The 26,113-nt window shown below is 39.2% G+C and overlaps 1 protein-coding gene across 9 annotated transcripts in view; it reads left to right on the top strand.

The window, feature by feature from the left end:
* LOC132912902 (low-density lipoprotein receptor-like) overlaps nucleotides 1-26,081 on the top strand; it is a 65,365-nt gene extending 39,284 nt beyond the window's left edge. For 3 of the 9 annotated variants that reach the window (XM_060970716.1, XM_060970718.1, XM_060970717.1), the window contains 9 exons: nucleotides 17,336-17,568; nucleotides 18,265-18,469; nucleotides 19,172-19,483; nucleotides 20,397-20,697; nucleotides 20,974-21,265; nucleotides 21,645-22,125; nucleotides 22,504-22,587; nucleotides 23,519-23,787; nucleotides 23,928-26,081. In XM_060970716.1, the coding sequence (XP_060826699.1) occupies nucleotides 17,336-17,568; nucleotides 18,265-18,469; nucleotides 19,172-19,483; nucleotides 20,397-20,697; nucleotides 20,974-21,265; nucleotides 21,645-22,125; nucleotides 22,504-22,587; nucleotides 23,519-23,787; nucleotides 23,928-23,972 (2,222 nt within the window). In that variant the 3' untranslated portion in view covers nucleotides 23,973-26,081. Of the gene's footprint in view, nucleotides 1-6,110; nucleotides 6,231-8,576; nucleotides 8,700-17,335; nucleotides 17,569-18,264; nucleotides 18,470-19,171; nucleotides 19,484-20,396; nucleotides 20,698-20,973; nucleotides 21,266-21,644; nucleotides 22,126-22,503; nucleotides 22,588-23,518; nucleotides 23,788-23,927 lie in introns of all 9 variants that reach the window. The other 6 variants (XM_060970710.1, XM_060970714.1, XM_060970712.1 and 3 more) reach the window with 4 other exon arrangements.
* The last annotated feature ends 32 nt before the right edge of the window (nucleotides 26,082-26,113 follow it).

Below are 26,113 nucleotides of genomic sequence, written 5' to 3'. Positions count from 1 at the left end.
CTGCTTCGCTCGTTTCGTGCATGCTACAAACGGAAGGTTGCACCGCTTCCGCGAATAGCGGCGTGCCGTGCGTTAAGCCAACCCCGTAACGACGTTGAAACGACTCGCAAACATTTCTTTAACGTGGTTCTATAAAACGTACGTTTTTTTAAATCGCGCCGCTATCGATACCAAGCGGCGATCTACGCTTCGTCTTAAGATGGCATTTTTCTTCGCATTCCTCTCGTCTATTCTCGGCATTTCTACTTTCACGCGCATTCCTATTTTTTTAAATCGAGAGACACAGATGGTCAAACGATAGTTCTCCTTTGGCGTGCCAAACTCGACGCTCTGTCTTCTTTCCTCGCTTTCTATTTTAATACTACGCACGCGCGTGAAGTATATTCATTTCTATTAAAATCCTCTTTGTATCGTTTATTCGCTACGCGTTCTACTTTGTTCTTCGTTCTCTTTCTCGTTCGAGTACGTACGTTAAATTTCGCGTTATCCAGTAGTTGTTTCGCGTGACGAAAACTCGATACGAAAACGAAACGTAGAACGTAGCAACGAAAAGACGCTTCGTTGTAAAATAAAGATGCGCGCAAATATCTTTTGTAGCCACGGTGAAGAATAAAATGAAACTTTTCCTTTGCCGTGCTAAAGTCAACGTTCTATTTACTTGTATTAAAATCTATATTTCATATTTATTTTGGTACGGCTTTGCTTTTGAAATAAATACTCGAATAGGAGCGTAACAGCGCGAAAGTAGTTTATCCGATATAAATCAATTAAATCGAACGTGACTCGAGCCGTAAAGCGCGCATTATGATAATGGTTTCCTGTTTTTTCTTTTCTTTGTCTTTGTTTTTCTTTTGGTCTTTTTAGCAAAGGTTGCAATTTTCAGAGAAATTCAGAGCGTCCATGTTTGATTAATTTAGATGGTTTACTTTGTAAATAAAACGCGCGTGAGATGAAAATAATCGCGACGATGATTTTCCAAATCTAATAATACCGGAACGACAAAAGCGATTCGGTAATTTTGCGTACGTAATTGTTATCTTGAAATACGACAGCTGAGTGAAATGCTCTATAATACGAAAATATGCATCGACCGTGTCTTCGGCGTTTGTTAAAACATTCATTATCGGCATCAATAGGCAATCAAACAGATAACGCGTTAATTAACTTGACATCGAAATTAAATTTACTTCCGTGTCAATTAATCTGTTAACTAGGAAAGACGAGAGTTAATTCCTCGCTCAAATCGTCGATATTTTCGTCGTACGTAACGATGCACACCGGTGTACTTATTAACGCATTGCTCCAATTAAAAAGAAAACAAAAAAAAAAAAAACAAACAAAAAAGAGGAAGAAGAAAAAACGTTTGCAGTTGCAAAAGTTAAAACAAATTTAATCGATACCCGCTTTCGACAATTTTTGCTTTTTGCGCCAATTAAACCGTCAACTGGGAGACGTACTAATGACCAATAATTTATTCGCTGCGATATCTCTGCCAAAAAAAAAAAAAAAAAAAAAAAAAAAAAAAAAAAAAAAAAAAAAAAAAAAAAAAAAAAAGAAAAAAGAGAAGAAAAAAAAGAAAATAGAAGGAAAAAAACAGCGTTCCATATTTATATTTGCGATAAATTGATGCCAATATTTTCTATATCGATGGATCTATCGATTGAAAATGATACAGAGTCGACTATATTGTGCATATCTTTGGCTTAATAATTTATTCGACGTTGCGATATCGCTTACGAAACGGTACAAAAAAAGGAAAGGGGAGAGAAACGTAATGCAGCGTATTTACTAATTCGCAGAAAATTAAAACCGATCTGCCCGGTACATACGCGCTTTTGTTAATCGCTACTTTTGTGAATGAAAGAGTTTCCGAGCACGGCAAACAAAATTCAGTTAACCGGTTGAACAGAGTTTTCGAACAACGCAGGAAAAGAAAAACAATTGGAAAAACGTAAAACGAACGAAATATTCCGTATACATGGCGTTCTATATGTACGAGCGAGCAAATTCTCGTTGCATTTCTCGATGGGAGATGAACGTTTTCGTTGGATCGATAAACCGATCGAAGCGATCGGTGCTAAGATATAATTTTTCATTGCTCGTTATCCGACCTCTTGGCCTGACGTATTTGCAAACGGCAAAGCATCGATGCTATAGCGTTCACCTTAGCTCGTTCAATTTACATAACTCGTGCTCGTTGCGGCAGAGCAAACGTCTTGAATGTTTCTCGAGCGGTCTAATCGATAGCGATACCCAGCGACGTCGAGTGGCGATGAAATCGATTAATCGGTTTCCATTTTGCCTACCGATCCAGGATCCCGGTGGCTATTCATTATTACGCGGCAAAAGTACGGTTTTAATATTAATTGCCCGGTCTGTGACGTGGGCCCCTTTTCTATCGTTCTACAGTTTCAATATCGCGGAGCCAATTAAACGTAGAGACCGATAAAAGACGGAAATCAAAGCGGAAAGAGCGGCAGGAACTGCTGCAGCGATAAGACGATACGATATGCAGGTCCATAAAAAAAAAAAAGAGAAGAAAAAAAGAGAGAAAAAGTAGATAAAAATTAAATGGAAATACAAAATGGGTAATAGGGAAAATAAAGGAAGAAGAGAGGAGAGGATCGCCAGGTTGCTCCAGTTATTCGCGTACGAGACGATTAATCGAGAATATAGGGAATTAGCGGCGCGTGCAAAATGTTTGCGTGAAACTACTGCCTGCCCGCGTGGTGTTCCTTTAATCAGAAAAATATCGGCAAAAATCGGATCGTATACGGAGCTTATGTAGGTCGTTGAAAAAGAAATTCTGGTCGTGTTACATAACCACGTGAGTTATGGAAGATTAATTACATCGGTCGGCACGTTGCTTTTTCTCCGTTAAACTGCGAGCTTTTTTGTTCTCGAAGGCCTCTGTTGTTCTGGTCTGTACCGTTGATTTTTATTAGCGTTGATTAAGAAAACACAAAGTTGCTAAATACAGAGAATTCTCGCGCGATATTCTGGATCGCGCGTAGAATGTTTTTGAGAAATAACGTCGAAATACTTTCGGAGTGTAAAATCCAAAGAATTTGCACGTGGCTTTCCTTCTTCGATCGGAGACGTTTTTGATTTACGAATAAACTTAAAGACGATCGTTTGCATTTATAAGCGAGAGCGTGGAAAAATACTCGTGACTTGAACCTGTTACAGGCGAGAGATTCCTATAATTCGAAAACGGAATATTCTCTATCTGTAATCAAAAATGGATATCCTTTCGAAATTTACCTTTCTAATTTTGAAACGTACGAAATCGTTTCATTTTCTTTTAATTCTGTATTCAATTTCTGCATCGATTCTCACACGCGGGTACACTCGATAGGTAATAAATTTGAATTCGTCGCTGCCTGTTATAAACGAGAAATTTGTTCCAATCTTAAGCCATTTAATAATCTCTCGAAACGTATCGTACGTATCTGCGTTGTTTACAGTTAATTTGCATACGTAACTACGCCTAATAGAACGAAAATAACGCGAATCGATCCTCTCTTCTTGCCTTCGAGTTTATACGTTTGTTGTGATTCGATATTTTATCGTTGCTAACGATAAAATCGTACGACCTTTTTTCGCTATCCAATAGATGTTCGATATCTGGATTCGTCGTTATCTTTACATAAAATTTACGATTCGTTGTTCTTATAAAAATTTATTAAAAATTATCACCTATATTAGGATATAACGATCGAAAAATATATGTAATTGTAATAATTATTACGATAAAACGCTAGTTAGAATCGGTTAACGATTAACGCGAGCATTCGCGTGATCGATGCACGAAATTGCAAATGATGTTGCATCGATAACGCGACGGGTCAAAGGCTAACGAATATTTGGGTGAACCGACTTCTCCTCCGGCACGCATCCGGCAAACATATCGGTCGACCGCGTTCGGCATCGCTTGTAATCTGCTAACGATGTCGCGTTTCTCTCGCTTTGAAATTGCACGGGGAACCGTATCGATTTTGCGACAGCGGAAGAGATATAACGTGATAACTAGCGACGTGAAAAATTGCGTTGCACCGCGAACAAGTCCGCGACAATAATAAAGGGCCTCTCTAACTGCTCTCTCGTTACCGTACAAGTAATTTCCAACCACGAAAACAGATAATAAATGGCAATTTGATCTTTATCCCGCTCGCCCTTATAGCGCGATGTCGGCTCGATCGCGTCCTTATCCTCAAACGAGAGAAATCGACCGTTACGATCGAAATTTCTATTCTATTGTGTATCGGTCATATCGATATAACAACCATGGCTTTTCGAAACGCTACAAATGACAAAATAACACGGCCAGCCTGCGTCAAGTTAAATAGATTCGAATGTCGAAAATAACGTCGATACTTTCTCGCGGCGTTTCACAAACCGTCTTCACCGAGTGCTCTTGCACTCGAGGCGGAAGAAGAAAGTTGCGCGGCTCGTTGTTCTAGAATTAACAGCTTCGCTAAAAAGTTAAACAACCTGTAATACCCCATATCTAACGGTTTGCTAGAGTTTGATCAGTTGCCGAGTGCCGAGAGGCTAAGCGGATCTGATTTTCTTTTACGCGATCTTTCCTATGCATATTTAAATCGTACCGATCGCAGCTTCTTTCCTCTTTTCTTTCGTACCGGTTTTACGCCGAACAAACCCACGGCTATAAGACCGGCGAGAAAGAAGCGTACACGTACGTACGTTTTCATCGGGCAAACAGTTCAGACGAGTTTCCCCTTTTTCACTCTTTAACCACCGAGCGACGTAAATGTCGGGAAATCAACAAGAACGGACTTGTCATATTTTTGTCCGTGTTTCTTCCATATTTTATATAAAGCGGTGATATCGCTACGTTTGCTTTTCATTTTTTAAAATACCGCCAGATATCCCTTTTTTTATAAAATGAAGCTACTTGAACGATATCATTCCACGCGTGACTTTATTGGAAAACTCGCGACATGGAGTAACGAATTTGCCTAGATGTTCAAATATCTAAAGTCATTGTCCTCGTTAGCGATGCACGCTTATTCTTTTTCAAAAGCTATCCTCTAAAGAGCCGCCAAGGATTTCTAGGGTAATACTACGAAATGAAAAGTTATTTCGCAAATTCTTTGATAAAGTCGCACGTGCAACGATATGGCTGAATCGTTGTCGAAAATTTGTCATCTCGCGTCATTTACGTGCGCGAAAATTATTTGAAGTATTCGACGTATATTAAAAACTTTGCCACCGCGAAAATAAAACGAGAACCCTTAAACGTGGTATCGCTAGTCGGAAATTTGAGAAATCTAGCGTCACGTTTGGGAAATGCCTGTGAAATTAAAAGAGACACGATACGAAGTTATATAGAAACACGACGCGATTTATAAGGAAAAAATACGTTGATGTAACGCTTCGCTGTTTCTTTTAAGTTTCTTAGTATCGTGTACCAGAAGTCGGTTAACGCTCGCGGAATAAAAATGTCGGAAAGCGTCGGCGGTTTTCTATCGAAAATAGGAAACACGCGCAAATAGACACGCCATCGATATTTCTCTCTCTATAGTGCGAATCGTTAAAGAGTTAAGAGAAAGTCATTTGTCAGTTGATAAGAGAGTATCCGAGCGATGTTCCATCTTCCTCGATTAAAACGTCCTGTCCAGCATTTTTTCACCTTTTAAAAAGATCACGTACGTATATAAATAACGATAAATAAATAACTCGAAACAAATTTAATTTTGCGTCAGAGAGACGCTGAAACCGTCAAAGGGAGATTTTCTATCGTTGGATTTCTAATTTAACGTATGAGAATCTATCCGCGAACCGACGTTCGTTCCTACGATTAAAAAAGAAAAAAAAAAAAAAGCAGAGAGGAGAAAGAAAGAAAGAAAAAGAAGAAAAGGAGAGAAAGGAGAGAAAAGCTATCCTTCTCAAAAAGTTGTAACGCGAGATGGAAACAGGTTTGCTCGATCCGAGTTTAATATCGCGACTAATAAATTGGTGTGCTGATAAATTGTTGGCGAGGTTCGTCTCGCTTTTGTTCGCTTCTGTTTGCGCGCGCACGGCGACTGGTCGTGCGAAAGAATGGTTGCGAGAATGAAAAATGATAAAACGATTGCGATCGAAAGGGTCGAAACAGTGCAGCGAAACGGAGTTCGAGTGCAGCCCTGGGAGGTGCATACCGAAAAGCTGGCTGTGTGATCTTCAGCACGACTGCATCGATGGGTTGGACGAGAAAAATTGCCGCAGTAAGTTGTCAATAAGTCGTAGGTTGATCGCTGGAACGAGCCAGGAAGGAGCCAAGGAGAAGCGAAATGAAAAAGAGAAAGCGATAAAAGAGAAAAGGAAAAAAAAATTCAGGGAAAACTACGGAACATAAGCGACAGACGGGGATTATCCACGGTGGAATAAAAGAGCGAAAGGGTCTTGGAGTAGTAGGGTCTTGGAATCGCAAATTGCATCCCTCGACCGTTGAATTCGTTTCCCATCAAAGCGAAACCGCGACTCGACCACCGGAAACAGATAAATTGCCAAGGCAAAGTAAATATATATAGAGGGTTTGAAATTACGCGAACGTTTTGCCAAATTTTCGTTCTTTCCTTTTTTTCTCTTTGAATGCTGCCGCGTGTCCTGACGAGACGGCCGACGATAAGCTCGATAAAACGGCAAAATTTTTCGATGTTGCTTCGATTCCATCCCCGTTAAGTTTCTCGACAGTCGGTTGGTCCGCGACGACTAGTCTTTGGATAAGTCGATTCGTATTTAGAATACCGGCATCGTTACGATCAGCTATGATCAAAGTTGAACGGTGTAAGAACGGTATCTTGGTCTAAATAATTTTGCTCGGGCATAATTATTACTTTTGTCTTTTTATCGCTTTGTATATTTTCGTACATTACGCGCGTTCTATCTATCGAGAATTCTCGTAAACGCGTAAACGTAATACACAAGCACAAACAGATCGTATTTAATCGTAAAGTTCGTTTAAACCAAAGGAGGAAAAGCTAAATATTTGAAATTTAAACATCTTTTGTTCTTCGCCGAATATCATTTTCTCGCGCAGCGATTATTCGAAGGTTTTGCTGCTCGTTTCGATGTATCGTTGTCCAACGATCGTTCATTTATCGGTAACCGTCGTTTATTCGTTACGTTAATTCCTCTACCTATTCATATAAACCGATACCGTCCTTTTTATTCTTTCAACGATCGTTTAAATAAATCGATTGGCACGTGCTAAAAGCAAATGGTTTATCCGTAGACCCATTCGTGTTATATATTTTTCGATTATTTTAATATTTTCGCGTGTTGCGTATCTTTCGTGTTTCGCGTATCTCTTGCATACCGCTCGTCAAATAGTTTTTTTTCTCGTTGGTTAAAATTTACAAGCAGGTATCGTACTGCTGATTCTACACCGTGCGTGTATTCACTTTGTTAATGCTAAACAGGTACAAAGCTGAGAGCTAAGCTTATTGAAATAAGTTGGTGCACTTTGGCTGTAACTTTCTCAGAACCGCGTCTTAGATCATCCGTTAATAAGCTTTACTGGATTACGCGTTAGCCACGCGTATCTTTCGGCAATAATTTTAGAGCTCGCACGCGCGCAGCTAGTTGCATAAGGAAAACATCCTTACCTTCGTTCTCTGAACGTTTACGAACTCGCGAAACGAATGCTCGCAATACGAAATAGAGAAGACGCGTACGTGTATCGATAGAAATATCTGAAATTTGTCTTATATCGAAAGTTAGTAGTTAAAGTTTCTCGTTTACGTACCTTTGACACGATATCTCTATCGAGCATAGATTCGCGATGAAACGAATTTTTCTTCCTAGTTTTCTATTTTATTGCTAATCCGTCGCTATTTATATTCGCATCGTGGCTTACGACGTAAGACGCGAAACGAAAGAAAATCCTTCGACGAATGTAAAAGTGTTGCAACGTTTATCGGCTGCGCGTATATCCTTCCGTTACAACCTAACGTTCAAACGATATGAATTCTCGCTCTTTGGCCGAAAATGCTATGAAACTAAAAGAACGTTAGGTTGAAAATAGACGGTCGACCATCGAAGCTCCGGCCACCGACGTCGTCTCGCGGGACAAGACCCGAGCTTAAATCCATTAACGCGTTCGGTATCGAACAAATTGTTGATTATAAGCGAGTCGGTGTGAGCGAGCGAAACAAGACGAATAATAAGAACGAAGCGATAGAAACGACAAATTTCCACCGGTATAACGGTGTTTCAACGTGGTTAATTAAATTAAGACCGGTTTAAATTGAGAAACTTTGCGCGATAGGGAAGGATAGAAGAAACGAAAGTAAATAAAAAAGGAAAGAAATTTCTCGCGGACGACGTTCCTCGAGCGTCGAACGAAGCGACGGTGAGTTGAATTTTTCGCGAAACGCGGTTGACCCTGGGGATGCGATTCGCGGTTTCTCGAGACGGCTCTCCTCGCACTCGACGAAAATAGAGCTTGTCGAATGGCATTGTGCACTCGCGCGAGAGCTAAACGGGATCTCTGGCCGTGAGTGCGGTGCCGTGTGGCTGGCACCTTGTCACGAATGGAAATCACGGTCCAATCGATCGTCATCTTGTAGGGACGAAGAATTGTACGGCGGATCAGTTCACGTGTCACTCGGGGAACGGCGAGTGCGTGGCACTCGCGTGGATGTGCGACGGCCATCCAGACTGTTCGGACGGTTCGGACGAGGCTGAGTGCAGTAAGATTCTGCACGAGCACTCTATTTTACGCTTACGCTTGCGCTTCTTCGCGTAACATTTGCTTTCTCTCACATCCGCGCACGTTCATCGCCGATTGCGTGCTTTGATTTCAGCCCTTTTTACTTACCATTCTACTTTACTTACTTTACGTCCGTTTAACAATTCCTTTCGCAGACAAGCTTAAAAAATAAGCAAGAAAACGAAAGTTTAAAAGATCGAATTAACACCGCTACGTTCGCTACGTTCGCTACGTTCGCTACGTTCGCTACGTATACGCTACGTATACGCTACGTATAGATCGTATGGTCGGCATTACACTCGTCACGAATGCCGTAGTGGCTACGTAAGGTACTTGCACGTCGTTGTATCTGTTATAGCATTTACGCATTATCCGATAGATTCCTATCATTTCCTATCGTTTATATAAATTTCCTATCATTCGGTAGTATTTTCGCACGACTATAAAGATTTACAAACTAAACTACGAACATGAAATATAGAATCTAACGACGAGACGTTCAGGACGTTCGAGACGAAAGGATCAGGACATGCGCGGATAATCTTGTGTGGTTGCGGTACGGGAATTAAAACTTTGGTATTCGTTAGAGCATTTTAATCGAATAAATAACGTCGTTCCGAATTCCGTTGATACAAGCTACTTATTATATCACCGATGTATCTAGTCTGTTAATCAATACGTACGTCACGTACAAGCAAGAGTCAACGTGTTAATTCTTACAAGACCGAATTCTCGTTTCAATCTTCGATACATTCTGTTTTTGTTCGTTACCGTCTTATCGATCGTCGTGCTTTCTTCTTTCTTTTCTTGTTTCGATTCAAGAGCAGTTTTACCGAAAATAAATATCGTTCGATCGGTTAAAGTAGTTGTGTAGTATCGCGTATATACGAAGTACGCGAGAATCATCAAACGAGAATAATCAAGCGAGGATGAGCGAGACATTTTTTGTTCAACGAACGCATATCGAATTCCGGTTTATCGCCCGGTAAGGTAGGAGTATTTGCGAAGAATAGGGTACGTTTTGTTTCGACGGTATGAAAATATCGTCGGTCGTGAAAAGACAAATTCGTTTAGCCGGCGTGTCACTCTCTGAAATCAATTCCGTTTCCGTACTTTATTCACCGCAACTACGTTAATACGTGAATTTGATTCGTTTTATTTCGATACCGGAGCAAACTACGTTTAGCTAACTTCGATAATCAACGATCAAATGTGTAAATCGATTAACCTGCAAACCATATTAAGTAGCTACTTTTACTTTGTTTACATAATGTCGTATTATTATTACATAATTTTAACTTTACATAACGTTATGTTGTTACTTTGACATTTTAACGAAATACGTCTATTTCCCTGATAAAGAAAGTTTGTTTGTACATCGATTTTTCTCAGTTTGCAGTGAAATGTTCAATTAGAAAGTACATACGTCGTAATACGAATTAGCGTGCTGCTTCGCATTAACGTAATCTTTAAATTTCAGCGACGGTTGCTCCAAATCCGTTCCGTTTAAGGATAACGTAAAGTTGGATGTGTCTGTGTTTATTGGACAAAGAACGTCCTCTTTGATATTCTCTGTCGTTCCTTGCTAGATAGACTCGGTAGTTTTAAAAACCGTAAAATACCTAAAATTTCGCTTCCCTCGGTGCGTTAGCGCAGACGCATTAATTGGAAAATATTATCTTTGCGTTGGAAAATGTGTTGCAGAAGGACCGATCGAACTTTCGAAAACCAAAGTCTCCAAACGTCCGGTGTTTAATTTATCGTAATCGTGACCCAACAGTGCAAAGAATTAACATTTTGACTTACGATTGTAAAATCGTTCGTTGCGAGAATATGTTTGTCGTTGGAGCGTACCTGCGTTATTGACGCAACATCGTCGCGTATAAATTTGCTAGCAAATACGGCGTAATTCGTAATAGAATCGATCAAAATGTTTCCTTACGAATAGACCGTTGATTTCTATGCAAATTCGTATCTTGGAAAGTATAATTAAATGATAAAAGTGCAGTCTCGGTAAGAAATTGTCTTATCCGCTACGTATGTATCGTATAGTTTTTCGCATTTGCGTTTTAAAATCATAAATAAATGCATAAAAATGAACGGCGAACCCGTAGGATTTGATGTAAAATGCCGTCTAAGCTTTCTCTGTTCGAGAAGGATGATCGGTGAACGTCTCGATCGAAATTCAGTTCGTCGTGTTCAGAAGATTCGGTACTAGAACGCGATTGTTGTCCCGATCCGTTCACCGCGATCTATACGTGTTTCTAACTTCATGCATTTTCAATGCGCTAATGCTGTATTCGCCTGGCTAAACAATGAATTATTAAATGTTTTGCAGCGGGGCCGAGTCGAACCGGGTCGGCTTTGCATAAATCAGTAGGAAATTCGTATTTGTCAGTTTTTCGATGAAACGCGTGAACTTTGGAAAGGTGTACCACTCGGGGCACGTTTCTAGACCGGGATAAAATATTTGTTGTACGTTTCCCGATTACATCGAGTTCCCGTACAAAAGAGAAAGCTCGGCCGAGAGAAAGAAACTATCGGATCCGCTATTTTTCATTTATGCCTTTTCGAACGCTCTTCTTCCGTTCTGTCGTGCTATGAATTATCCCGTGGCAGTAATCTCGCGGTAGCTCGTGCGAGCGACGCGAAACCGCGCAACGTTCGAACGTAAGCTCTGCGCTGTTAAATCGTGTGTACACGATCAAAGAGACACAATTCTACGGTATATACTACGATATTCCGTAGATTCACGTTGTACGAAGGATAATCTTAAATCAAGCAGGATATTGGCGATTAACGCGTTAAACCCTTTAACCCTCGACCGATACGACCAAGTTAAAACAGCCCCGTTATTGATTTTACCACTGTAACACGTTCTGTCTCTGAAACGTCCATGTTAATTCTCCACTTTCGGCTCGAACCGTTCGTTCTGATCGTTCGACTCGCGGATAAAGCACGAGAAAGTTAAATTAATCGTTCATTACGGTTCAAAGTTTTCTTAACAAGTTAAACGGCCGTTAACGTAAGTACGGTTACATATTTTAGTTGAAACGCACACTTGGCCAACTTGTTTAATCGAGGTCAAATTGGTCCCGCTCCGATGGTTATGTAACACGTACTTCGCCCTGTCAGTCGAGGGTTAAAATATAAAAAGGTCTGTGACGAGCATGTTTTTCCTTCTCTTTTTTTCTTTTTTTTTTTTTTTTTTTTTTTGTTCCTTTCCGTCCCTTTATATTTTCCAAAACAGCTTTTGGGTATTTAGAAAATCTCTGTCGTTTCTCTTTTGGCTTTTGCTGTTTGTCCGTTTGTATGCTTTTTCGTATTTGGGGAAACGAAAGAGCGCTATCAAACTGTTTGAACGCGTGTCGTACACTTATCGCGATTAATAAATTCTTTTCCTTAGATATGGTCGCTTTTTTACAGCGAAAGTAAAAGCGTCGAGCGATTGGTTTACTTGCTTGGTCGCCGGCATGTCGTCGCTGATACTTTCCGCTATTTAGCCGCGTATCTACCCGTCTTGTTTCGCGACCACGTTCGATCTATCGTATCGTGCAAATTTTGTAAAAGTCCGAATGCCCCTTTTTCTTCCTCCCGCAAACGTTTAAAGAGCAGACGTTCCGCTCCGATTTTTTTTACTTCGTTTCTAAAAAGCGCGACTCAACTTTGCTCTGATTACGACAAATTCGATACTTCATCTTCGAAACTCCAAGTCGACTTTCTCTATCTCCTTTCGCGTCTTTTCTACCAATAAAAATTCTTTTCTAATTTTTATTTTGCGCCGATCGCGATATATTCGAAGCTTCGCCTTCAAAATTTAGAGTCGGCGCTTCGTATTTTGTTAACTTTTTTCGTTCTTTGTTATTTATTTTACTTTTATTCTAAAGCAATAAAATTGAAACTTTGCCTTTAAAACTCAAACTCGACTCTTCCCATTTTTTCTTCAGTTTTTTTTTTTTTTTTTTTTTCTTAATATATATCTAAAGACAATCTTTGAAAATTTCTACTTCCAACTCTCCACCCACCGAGAAACAAAATTATCGAGCTAGGGGACCGTGATGGAGTGTTAATATCGTGTTAGGTGTTGTTCGTACGACGCGTTTATTAGGGTGGATATTAAAAGTTAGAGTCGCCGGTGTCCACGTAGTAGAAGAGGAACGAAACGACCGAAAGCTGGCGACTACCTAGCTTCTGTATTTTAAGGATTAATACAGAACACCGCGTGCTTCGTAATAGTAGCATGTTGCATGCTTCCCTCTAATTAATAATTGTCGCACGTACGCAACTTCCACAACCTTTGCTACTTTTTTTATTACGTTCTAAATGTAATTGTTACGATTACGAGGATCGTTTTCATTCTCTACTAATTAGTCTCCCTCGCGCAACCGCACGATTGCCGGATTACACACAATGCTTTTTCCTCTTCGATGCTACCACTCTGATTACAGTTTTTCCCCTTTTACTCTCGTATTTTGTATTTATTTATCTCTATATCATCGAGTTGCCGGAGCAACGGTTAAACGGTAAAAGATCGTAAACGCGTATCTAAAGAATGCTGTGAAAAGTAAAAGTTGACGGTAAAAGTGACCTTTGTACCAGGAAATTTGAGAAATTTCGATTTCGTTAAATCTTCGTTCCGCGAGTACAGTTTTAATTCGAAAAACGACCCTGTTAACGAGTCGATAATAAGATATAAAGATACGAAAAGATATCTCCTTAAGTAACCACACGCTATTCTATTCTATTCCATTCTAAAAAAAAGAAAAAAAAAAAAATCTCTTTAAAAAAAAGTATTTTTTTCGCTCGGTTCTTTCTCATCGTAAACCTTTTCCAAGCCTTTTTCTCTTTTATCGTTCGAGATACGTCGTACGCAGAGATTTGTCCAATTTTAAAAAACTAACTCGAGATATCATCGTGGAAGCGTGTTTCCCATGTAAATATACAACTTCCTTCGGCGTGGAGTAACCTCGAGTCATGCCCGAGCAAATTTGTCAGCGAAACTCTTTTCCCTTCCGAAAAACGCTTGGTTTCCCTTGGCAAAGCTTTGGACGACCGACTCTTCGTGGCCAGGTTGCACGAACTATACTTTTCGGATAGCTACGTATTACATATATACACGAGTGTGCCGAGTTTTTCGCCGCAGCGGCTCGATCCATTTTCTTCGTCACGATGATTCGCGTCTCGTTATCATGTTCGCGCTATCGTATCCGTAGTTGTTTCTCTTTGTTGCGTTTTTTTTCCCTCGCTTCTTCGGTGGCTTGCCGAATTATCATTCGACCCTTTGCCGTTGAAAGAAACTTCGTTATATACGTACGATCGTTACCGCGTGAAGAATCGTTCGCAAAATACGAAGGAATGCGGAGCGACGCGATAGTAACGCGATATTAAATATTTCGATGCTTTCATGCTATTGCAAAAGGTAGAAGAATTGTACGATACGCGATTTCTAGTAGTACTGCGGATTTTTATGCATTTATGCGAGAGTCGAAGCTGCAGAAATACGCAAGATTCGTACGATATGCAAAAATGTGCGCGCAGAATATTCGAAATGCGGTACTTGCGGTAAAACGAGAAAGTTACCGTTCGCGAATATACGCGTGTCCTAAAATGGTTCGTACTCTGAACGAACTGTTATAAAGCATACATCGTACGTCGCACCTATTTACCGAATTTAATCGATTAAAAGTACGCGAGAATACGAAACGACGATGGATTGGTTTTTGATACGCGTCTCGAACGACATTAACCGGAATGTAATGGAAAGAATGCAAATAACGGATTAGATCGATAAGACGGATTCGTAATAGGATAGATCGAGTTTATCGTGCCGTGGCCGACGCGCGTGCAAATCGAAACGGCACGACAATTGCTAATTCTATTACGTTGGAAAAGCAACAAAATTTGAGAAAATTGCACGTAGTTTTACAAAATTAGCATTTTATCGAATGATCGCGTCGTTTCTTTCGGCGATTTCCTGCCATTTATCGAGTAACTCTGTAATTGCCTCGCCGAAGAACGTTTTACCTTTTTCAGCAATCAATTCTTTCGAATAGCTTTTTCACGCCTCTACGTATTTGATTCCTTGCCATTAAAAAGCTTTTACAGAGATGAAATTTTTGGAGAGCAGATGATAGTCGAGGACGAATAACGTAGCTATTTTATCTCTTTTTTTTTCTTTTCTTTTTTTAATTATTATTTCTTTAAAGTCGCATCGTCTACCATGGTCATTAGCGACTATTCGCCAACGACACACGGAGTCGCCCATCCGTGTTAATTTGATAAGCAGGACGGGGGTGAACGTTCCAGTTAAGATCCGATATCTTTCGCTTGTTCTTCGTCGATGCACAAAGTAACGTTATCTCGTTGGAAAACGACACCTTTCCATTAACCGATCCCGATTTTTTCGTTTAAACGGTTACGCTTAATACTCTACGAAAGATACTTTATCGTTGTTTAGTAGAAATATAACATAACGTAGTGTAACAAATGCGTAATCCTCTTTCAGTCTTATCGAATACACGATAGAGCACAGTATGTGTACGTTGACATAACATTTCTACGTTTTATCGATCGAATAACCAATCCGTTGTTGTTTTATATTTTTGCCCCAACTTTTTAATTCAGCGTTTATGAGCTTCTATGCTTTTTTCTTCTGTTTGTTTGTCTTTTTTTTCTTTTTCTTTTTCTTTTTTTTTTTTTTTTTTTTTTTTTTTTGCTTAGTATATAGAATATACCGATACTACTATTTGGCAGGAAAAATCTAGAACGTTCTACGTAAATGTTTTATACGCTTGATTTGGATTTTTCAATTTCAACGTGTCACAAGCGTTTAAATTTTGATCGCGTTATTTCCGTATACTCTTGCCTGTCCCGTATAAATAATATCGACACGTTCGTTAATTTTACCAAAATGTTCGAATAAAAGACTTGGAATTGCTGGAATAAACAGCGGATCGTCGCGCATTCGTAGAACGTTCAAAGATACGAAAATTCACAGAGCTTGACAGTACGCGGAAATATAATACTAAAAAATAGAATACTCGCTATAACGATTACGCTTTCTGCTTGTTTTTATAAAATTATAAATATGCATAAGTCTCCGCAAACTACATAGTCGTTATTCGTTGGTATAAATATCAGCAAGTTAATATCGTTTTTCCCACCGATGTGATTTACGATAGTTAGCTCGCCACTCAACTAGAAAAAAGCTTGGCGATAAATCGATAATCGTATGGAGAAGAAGAAATTCCACGTAATAACTGCAAAGGGTTGGAAACGAAGTTTCGTTTGATCGTACGTTTGATGACGAGTGTCATTGTAGACAGTTAAACGTTCTTTATTTCAGCGTGAATCGACGTTACGCGAGCACCATTGGTCACGGAACGTTTGATTTTTCGTTCGTAGCGTTCGTGCCATTTCATCCACACGGGTAAAACTCGTCTACGAGGGTAACGAACGATTCAGCCCCTGATTTCTAAGCTCATACGCGAACAAGCTAGTAGTTTCTACCTGTTATGTCGTGCACTTAATGTTAAGTAACGTCGTAGTAGCGGTATGGGTCTGTCGTTGATTAAGGACCGGTTAATTATCCCGTTTAATTACGCGACTATGCCGAGAAACTTATTCCTTCCGCTACATCCTCTCCAAAGTGCAAATAGCTTCTTGCATAATTTAAACGTCGTAGCGTTCGCGACACGGCGGCCAGGGCTTGTTTGCCGTAAAAAAAAGCGGAATAAAACATAGATTTAATTCGAGTAACTAAAGTTCTTGATCCTTACGATGGTCTTTTACGCTTCGAATTTCGTTTTCGTCGGGTAGCTTGTGTACGAACGAAAAATCCATGTTCACGCGCCATGTTCTTAGATACCGTTGCATATATGTATTTCCACGTGTTTAAGCAATGTTTGCTGCTTCTTCTCTTTTCCCCCGTTTTTTCCTTGTTTCTTTAACGTTGCGCATCGTGTTTAGGCGTTAAACGTACCGCGTAAAAGCCTTAGACCACCTGCCAAATCTTCGCTATACGTTAAACTCAAGAATCGACAGTCGGTTTGTCATCGATCGAGCTTTTAAAATATTCGCTGCGACGGTAGCATCGTTTCCTTCACGATTCTTCGTACGAATAATTCTTGAACAAACTCGCGTCTGTTGTCTTTCGTGCCACGTGGAAAGGGTTTCTTAAAATGCGTTGAAACTGGTAACGCGGATGGTCTAAGATTTTTGCGCGACGCTGTAAACTAAAAATAAAGGGCACGTTATTTGCATCGAATTCTTCAGCGAAACACCGGTTTCCCTTCGCGAAAACGATATCCTTCAAAATCGGAAAAGCTCAAGCTGCGTTGAATACAATTTTTAACGTTATGATATTCGATAATTTATCCGAAGAGATCGAGCTAGAAGAAACATTTCGAAATTATTAAGAGAATAATGGATACGTTAAATATCCTAAATAGCGGTAAATATGCGAAAGAATAAGGTTGAAGATGTTTCTTTCGGTTGTTAAAATACGGGTGGTTCGCTGAAAAGAAGTTTGTCGTATCGCTTTTGTCGTAGATCGTTTTTACCTTGTTTATTTGTTTATTCCATTTCTTGCGTGTACATAAAACGCGTTTTCTCCAGACGACACCTGTCGATCTGACGAGTTTACGTGCGCAAACAAGCGATGTATCCAGAGAACGTGGGTATGCGACAGCGACGACGATTGCGGAGACGGCAGCGACGAGCAAGATTGCAAACCGGCCACCTGTGGTCCGTCAGAATTCGCCTGCTCCAAGAATTATTGCATAACGTCTCGATGGAAATGCGACGGTGATTTCGATTGTCCGGATAAAATCGACGAAGTTGGATGTCAGGTAAAACATCGTCGATCGGATATTTTATTTTCACGCGATCGATATATAGTCTTTATCGATCGCTCTTCTATCGTGAATACGTCGAATGAACAAATTTGTTCGTCCGTAGATTCGCGTCATTTTTCTCTCCTAGCGCTTCCTATATAGTTTTATTTCTTCCAGAAGCGGCATTTTTGTGAAAACGGCCCGATTAATATTTATTCCGCTCCGTTAACTTTTAACCGCGTAACGAGTAAATTAAAGAAACGTAACTTTTTTTTTTTTTTTTTTTATCTATACTATACTAAAATATATGGAAATACAGCGAAATTGGTCGGTCTTGCATCTAAAAATCTCAACAATCGCAGGTAGTTTCGTCATCGTTGCCGCTTTCCTAATTAGCATACCAGCGAAACCGGGCTTGCTTTGCATCTCGATTAATTAAAACTCCACAACTTCGTATATTAGTATCAAATACCTCGAAAATAAGGTAAAACCGCGTATCGACCATTTGCTCGGCGTTCGCGTCATCGTTGAGATCTTTGAAATTAACATACTCGTGAGACTGTATTCGCTTCGGTTAATTCCCACCGTTGAGTCCTCTACGTAACGACGTTCGCAAAAACGCAAGGAGCCGCCCAAAGTCCAGAAAATTACGAAGCGACCCGTGCGAAGGAAGGGATGGCGCAAAGTAAAAGATTTATGAAATCTTTTTAGTATTTGAACGGCGAACGACCAAGCCATTGCAACAAGGACGAAGACTTCGACTGCGACGACGATTTCACGTGCATACACAAAAGCTGGGTGTGCGACGGTGAAAGAGACTGCCCCAACGGGGCCGACGAGTTGCCAAAACGGTGTCACAACGTTACATGCAGGCCGGATCAATTCCAATGCGGGGATCATCGTAATTGTATATCAGGTAAACTTAATTACGAGAACGTTTAACCAGCTTCCGTTTTTCGTAATTCCAGACACCGCGATTCGAAGGAGAAAATTCACAAAGAAGGAAAATCCTTCGGCTATAGTTGGCCCGAAGCGTTTATTGTATTCGTAAATGCTGCATTTAGCGTATATGTATATTCGTAATTAGTTTTGGTAAATAACGTATGCCGCGTACTCTGTAAAATATAGATAATCGATACGTTATGACCCGATTAATTCGTGTAATTACCAGTCATCCTAATTTTGAGAAGAGAGTTTATATAAAAGCATCTCTGCCTATAGTATAGTATGAAATATCTAGTTTATTCGTTGAACGCATTTCGGATACGTTGTAACGATTAATTTTGAGAAATAAAGCGCATAGATCGATACGAAGCGTAATTTTACCTTTAACGTATTAAATTTGCTTATAGTACTCTGCTAAATAATATCTATTGGTAATGTACGCAAGATATATTATACGTTGTATACTATGCCATGCCGTAGACGCGTGGACTTTCGCGTGAACGAGGAAACCAGGAATTTGTTGTGGCAGAAGCAAGTTGATCAGGGCAGTTGTTGCTCTCGTACTTGTCCATTCTTTATTTTTCCTCTATTTTATTCGGCATTAATTTATCATCGCGCGAAACACCTTCGAGATTTTATCCTACGTACATACGTGTATAAAAATATTTTTCAGGCCACTTGTATTGCAACGGTAAAACGGAATGCGTAGATGGCAGCGACGAGAAAAATTGCACGGGCAAAACCACCGTTTGTGATCCGTCGACGCAATTCGAATGTAGCGAGGGCTCGTGTATCCCTCTTTCCAGCGTGTGCAACAAAAACCGTGATTGTATCGGTTGGGAGGACGAGAACGAAGAACTTTGTGGCGTGAACGAGTGTTCCAAGAACAACGGTGGATGTTCGCAAATTTGCATCGATCTGCCGATCGGCTTCCGGTGTGATTGTAACGCAGGATACAGGCTCATCGACAATAGGACTTGCGATGGTAACTTGACAAGAGTATTCCCGAAAACACGTTCTTTGTTATCGACGTTAACGTTGAAATTGTAACGATCGATATTGGCCATTTCCCGCTGTTAATTATCAATTACTTTGCATTTTTAAGTCTATCGAAGTGCATGTTAACGCGGTTTCCATGACGCAGTCCCAGCCCAATTGGTTGGCAAAACACGATGCCGATAGAGTGGACGATTTTAATAATTTTCCATCTTCGTGATATAATATACGAATAATAAAATATAAGTGTTACGCACGAGGACGTTACTTTTTTATATTCGTTCGTTATCAATCTTTATATTCGTTTGCTTCTCGGTACAACTTCATACTTTTACTTCGCTAAATACCATACTTTTGGGTATTTTGTAACATTTCCGCATATTTTTTATTTGCATCTTTAAATTTCTCACGAATGCGTGAAAATCCGCAGCTTAGTTATAAAAGCTCGCGGTAAATGACAATTGACGTGGAACAGCACACGAATGGTTATAACGATACGGAACAGTCAGAAAGGACAGACGGACAGAAAGCTCGCAAAGTAAAGATAACTCTAACAACGGATGATTTTTACTTGCAACGATAAGACAGCTCTCTGAAGAAAAGCTGTGACGCTTTGCTCTTTTTCCTTTTTCTCGTCATACATGCGCGCATCCTCTCACTCGCCTGAATACGAGCATCTTCCCTCTTGTTGCAACCCTCTTCTCGTTATACCTGACAAAACTCTATAAGAAAATGACGACCACGCTCCTACGATACTACAATGGTGTACCTTTCTTTTTTTTCTTTCTTTCTTTCTTTCTTCTTTTTTTTTTTTTTTTTTTTTTTTAAGTCTTTCTAACGGAACAAAAATAATTGTCGCAACGAAAGAGAAAGAATGTAAGAAATGGTGTTTCCCGCTTCAGATATAGACGAATGCTTGGAACCGGGCAGCTGTTCTCAGTTCTGTTTGAACGAAAAGGGCAGTTTCAAGTGCAGCTGTGCCCCGGGTTACCTTAAAGATCCCAGAAACCATACTCGTTGCAAGGCGGCAGAAGGTCACGCCAGTCTGCTCTTTACCAGAAGGCACGATATAAGAAAAGCGGCACTGGATCGTTTGGAGACGACGAGTATAGTGAAAGACACGAAAATGGCCGCGGCCTTGGATTTCGTCTTTCGCACCGGTATGATCTTCTGGAGCGACAGCAGCGAAAAGAAGATCTATAAGTAAGCAACGACGAATCGAATTCAAAAGAACGACGAAAACACGTATTTAACTTTAACATCAAACGCAAACATCTTTTCGATATGGCGTTGATCGACAACGTGTCGAATTTTTGAATTCTTCCTTTACGTACAAATAAAACACGCGAGATCCAACTTAACGCGTTTCTCGCCTATGGCCTACGTATATCGTGTGCATTCTGCTGCGCATCTTTGCGTCTTCTTTCCTACAAAAAATACTTTGTTACTTACATATCCGTTATCGTTATCACTGTTTAGAGCTCCGATAGACGAAGGCAACGAGCGTACGGTCGTAATCGACGATGGTTTAACGACGTCGGATGGACTTGCCGTTGACTGGATATACAGCCATATTTATTGGACCGATTCTAAGAAGAGTACCATAGAGCTGGCTAATTTCGAGGGTAATATGAGGAAGACGTTGATTCGAGATCGGGTACAAGAACCTAGAGCGATAGCTTTGAATCCACTGGAGGGATGGATGTTTTGGACCGATTGGAGCGACGAAGCCCGCATAGAGAAAGCGGGCATGGATGGATCTCATCGAACGGTAGATCCATAATAAGATCGAAGATAGAACGAACCTATTATTCAGTTATAATTTAACGTGTTGCAATCGTACGACTATAAGCATCATTGCTTTCTCAAACTCTCTCTCTCTCTCTCTCTCTCTCTCTCTCTCTCTCTCTCTCTCTCTCTCTCTATACAGATATATATATATTTTAATCTCTAATCTCTTTCTAAATATATCGTAATGATCGATAAAATAAGATTAAGCAGTAGTACTGGATAAAGTTTTCAAAATTCCCTCCTACCGAGAAAGTTCATTTTTTCTTCGACCTTTTAAGACAAAAGTTAATTAAATACTTTCAGAGCAGGTCGCCAATATAAGAGTAAAGTTTCTGAAACAACGGGCTTATCGTTTGCAGGTGATAGTCGACAATGACGTACAGTGGCCAAATGGGTTGACTCTGGACTTAATTGGCAAGAAAATATACTGGGTAGACGCAAAGTTAAATATAATTGGATCGTGTAATTACGATGGTTCAGGTGTACGAACGGTTCTCTATTCTCCGGAATCATTGAGGCATCCCTTCAGTATCACGACGTTCGAAGACTACGTTTATTGGACCGACTGGGATAAGGAGGCGATATTTAAAGCAAATAAATTTACCGGTCAATCGGTCGAAGCTGTTACGTCTCTTCGAACTCTGAAATATCCAATGGTCGTTCACGTATATCATCCGTACAGACAACCAGACGGAATGAATCAATGTCAGGCTGTGAATGGTCATTGCAGTCATTTGTGTTTACCAGCGCCAAGAATTAATTCGAAATCGCCTCTTCTTAGTTGCGCTTGTCCGGACGGCCTAAGATTGTTACCTGACGGTTTGATGTGCGTGGAGAAAGGTAAGCGATACCGATCGTGCCAATTATTTGTTCGTAAATTACACGCATTAATTTGATACGCATGCATTGACGCTCAAGTCGAAAGAATGAAATCAAAGTTAGGGTAATGCATGGTACATTACGATAGGAATAACGCTTACGATTTAAATACGAATACAAAATTTTAACGAAGCATGTTTACATTTTTTTTTTTTTTTTTTTTTTTTTTTTTTTTTTTTTGTATTACCGTATCGTTATCGAATTGCTTTAATCGATTCATTTTTTGTTTCACACTCTTGAATTATACTATGATTATCGTGCTTTTGTCTTACATTTATTATTTTATTACTTATCATAATATTTTGCGTCGATGTTGCATGAATATGGGATGATATCCAGTAAGTACAACTGTAGCACCTACAACGCAAGAAATTAGTAAACCATTCAAGAGACTCGAACCTCTCAACGTAACCACGGCTGTCCGTAAGTATATTTGCACGCGTTCTATATCATACGACTATACACCTCTATAATCAATTGATCAAAAACATTTGGATATGCCTTATAACGTGTATAGTGTTATATTAATAACGATGTGTGTATTGTTATACGAGACGCATGTTTCTAAATCGCTAAAAAAACTGGCTTTGTATATAATAAGAAGCTTGTCGTGATCGTACTAGTTAGCGATCACCGCTGACACGGCTGTTCGTGTCACGGCTGTGACGTTTAGTTTAGAATGTTCGGGCGATCGTACGAAGGGACACTTGACGCCTAGAAGGTTGCTTCGTTACTTGCCGCGAACAGTCGTGCTATAAATTAAGCATTCCAAAGAGCGTCGACTGGCGTCAAGCGCTGGCATCGAACGCTGGGCGTCAATTGTTGGCAGACGGAGGAACGTTTTCTCACGTGTCACCGAAGAGGCCACCTTCGATGATTCCTGAAATCGTTTTACCATCGCTTTATCCAGAAAGGATAGATGATCCTGGGAGAGAGTCGCGAAGTTTCGTACGAGTGCTGATCGGGCTTTGTTTTTAAGGAAGCAGACCAATCGGCAATTTCGAAAACTCTCGATGAAAAGAACGACTCTCAGAGGAGACGGGTGAGACCAGGAAAACGGTTTTAGTTTGTCGAGTCAGAGTCGGAAGCGAACCACTAGTGAGATTGGAAGTAAAAAATCATTCGGTTGGTAAAGTTGAGTCGGTAGGGTTCGGTTGAGTCTGTCTCGTTCGAGAGACGCGTCTTCAAACACATCATAATTTGGTGGGTCCTTCGGCGTTGTGTAATATCCAGTAGGGCAGCAAAAATTGCTTGCAACTACCAAGCAGACGATACCTTTTCGATTAGTTAGCCTTACTTTTAATTTAGTTCGCGCGTCTTTCCTTCTTTTGTCTGACCGACTAATTTGTTTTAGATCCAACGCATTCGACAGACGGAGATGGCAAAGGTGGTCTAGCGTCTGAATCCACAGACCCTGGTTTAGTCGCTGGGATAGTGATAGGCGTGGCGTCCTTAGGGCTGTTACTCCTCGCATTAGTAGCAGTATTATGCTATAGGCATTACCTTCATCGTAATGTAACGAGTATGAACTTTGATAATCCTGTGTATAGGAAAACCACGGAAGATCAATTTAGTCTTGAAAAGAATAGGTTTCCACTCCCCACTGCTACGGTTGGAGAAGAGGTAATTACTGTGTGTGATGTGTCATTTCGTTAAAAAAAAAAAGAATTGTGTATGTTATTTATATACTTTTCTTTATTTATTTATCGAACCTCCATATAAATGTATATATTTTGTATAATTTTTTTGTTTAATTTCAATAGGCTCAGGAACCTTTAACGAGTCCTGGAACTAATGATTACGTTTAAGAATGAATCTGTCAATGAAACGGGCTTAGCAGGCTATTGAAATATAATGTCGACCAAGTAACACAAAAATCATGTATAAAAAAAAAAAAAGAAAAAAAAAAGAAAAAAGAGAGAAAGAGCGGTGAAGCGCATGTCGAGCGAGCCTGTCCAATAATATGCCTGCAATTGCCCACCTGCCTGCCAACTCAGCTGTGATTATGTTTATTTTTTCTTTTTCGTACTGTCTCGTTTTCTTTACAAATTTATGCATCTTGTCATTCAACTACTACTACACGTATGTGCAACATTTAGATTTGCTCCGAGGCATAAAGGGAGAAATACTTAGGTGAACTATAATTGTTGCCAAATAAGCGTTATAACCGTCAGTTCTCGGATAGTTCGATAAGATACAATAAAAATCCTATTTTATAATGGTTTCTCTTTCGTTTACACGCGGTAATATGTAACATAGTGCTATTTATAAATCTATGTGGGGTCTCGATGCAACTATGTTTAAATATATAAAATATATACATACGTATACATATATATATATATGTGTGTATGTATATGTATATATATATATAGAGAGAGAGAGAGAGAGAAAGAGAGAGAGAGAGAAAGAGAGAATATTTTTATCTACATGTAAGATTTTTAACTTGTTATTGTTTCACTATTTATTCTTTAAGCATATATTTTGTCGAGTATAACTTTTAGTTAGATAAATGTATACTGTTGCATTGATAGAATCTCATGTATATAACATACGAATATGCGAAGTATATAGTAGGAATAATTTTACGAATCATTAGTAATGGTAATGAATTGTCAGAAACTCCTTCATCGTTTGTGAATTTGTTAAATTATTTGTAATACCGTTTTTTACATATATTATACAATATTTTATAGTGCCAAAAGAAAGTGTTTCAGAAATGATCATGTTTAATGGTATTTGTAGCAATCAGAGACATTTTCTTAAACGATCGAAATTTCTTCTTTGATATATTATAAATTTAGGAATAGCAATATACTTACATTTTAATCTCAGTAATAGCTCAAACGATGGCGTTTACGTATATAAATGTATAAATCGTTCTTTTGTACATGAATACACATTTCTCCTTTTATGTCGTTTACACGATATATACAAGCAGTGTTTCCAGCACGTTCATAGAACTCTTTTCAACGACTGCCTGTGTTTGTATAAGTAGACCATATCATAGTAAAACACTTCTCGCCGATATATTCTGTTAATGTTATGATTGTAATGAAATAGATTGAAAACCAATTAGATGTAATAAGATCAGCTCAATGACACTAAGTGTGACTGCGTGTCTGTTAAAAGTAAAACTGTTGTTTAGGTATTTCAACCTACTAAAAAAAAAGATCAGTGTATATGTATAGAACTATCGCCTCGGGTTTAAGAGTTTTACTTATTATATATACTTTATGATTATTATATTAAATAATTAAATGTGAGACAGATATTCTTCTAGGTAAGATTATTAAAGAGTATAATGGATATTATGGCGAACTAACAGCTGTGCGTATTAAGAAGTAGCAACGTATTTGTTACGTATTAACATTTTTTTTTTATTTTCAACCGATAAAATTAAGTGTAGCATGTTACTGTAATAAAAAATTTTTATCCAGTAATGTTAATATAATTTAAGAAAGAAACATTGACGAAAGAAGCTTGACAATTCCATTCACATATTATCTTCATATAGATATATTTTCTTGCAAATTGTGCGTTTTCAACAGATTTTATATCGATAATTTATTGTATCGCACTATCGATATACTTACAGTCATACAAATACAGAAAAATTTGCTACTTTTTAATAAAGCACGTATTCTTACCTACAATCGAAAGAAAGCAAGTCCAAAATTAAAATATAGAGGCTCGATGGTGATTTTAATCAAAAGATAGCAAGAGTGTGGTGAGTATCAGTTGCAATTAATTGTGTGAGTCACAAGGCATAATTTAGCCAACCTATTCGCCAAAATCGTGTCAAACATTATTTCTATGCAATATATATTATCACTACACACGCATAATATAAATATATATTATATATATAATTTATTATAATGATTATTGTATAAATAAATATATAAAATAAATCACACTATCGTTATTGTTATCATACCTACGACAA

Source organism: Bombus pascuorum, chromosome 12 (assembly GCF_905332965.1).
Source record: "Bombus pascuorum chromosome 12, iyBomPasc1.1, whole genome shotgun sequence".
NCBI lineage: Eukaryota > Metazoa > Arthropoda > Insecta > Hymenoptera > Apidae > Bombus > Bombus pascuorum.
This window is presented reverse-complemented; position numbering and strand designations above follow the sequence as displayed.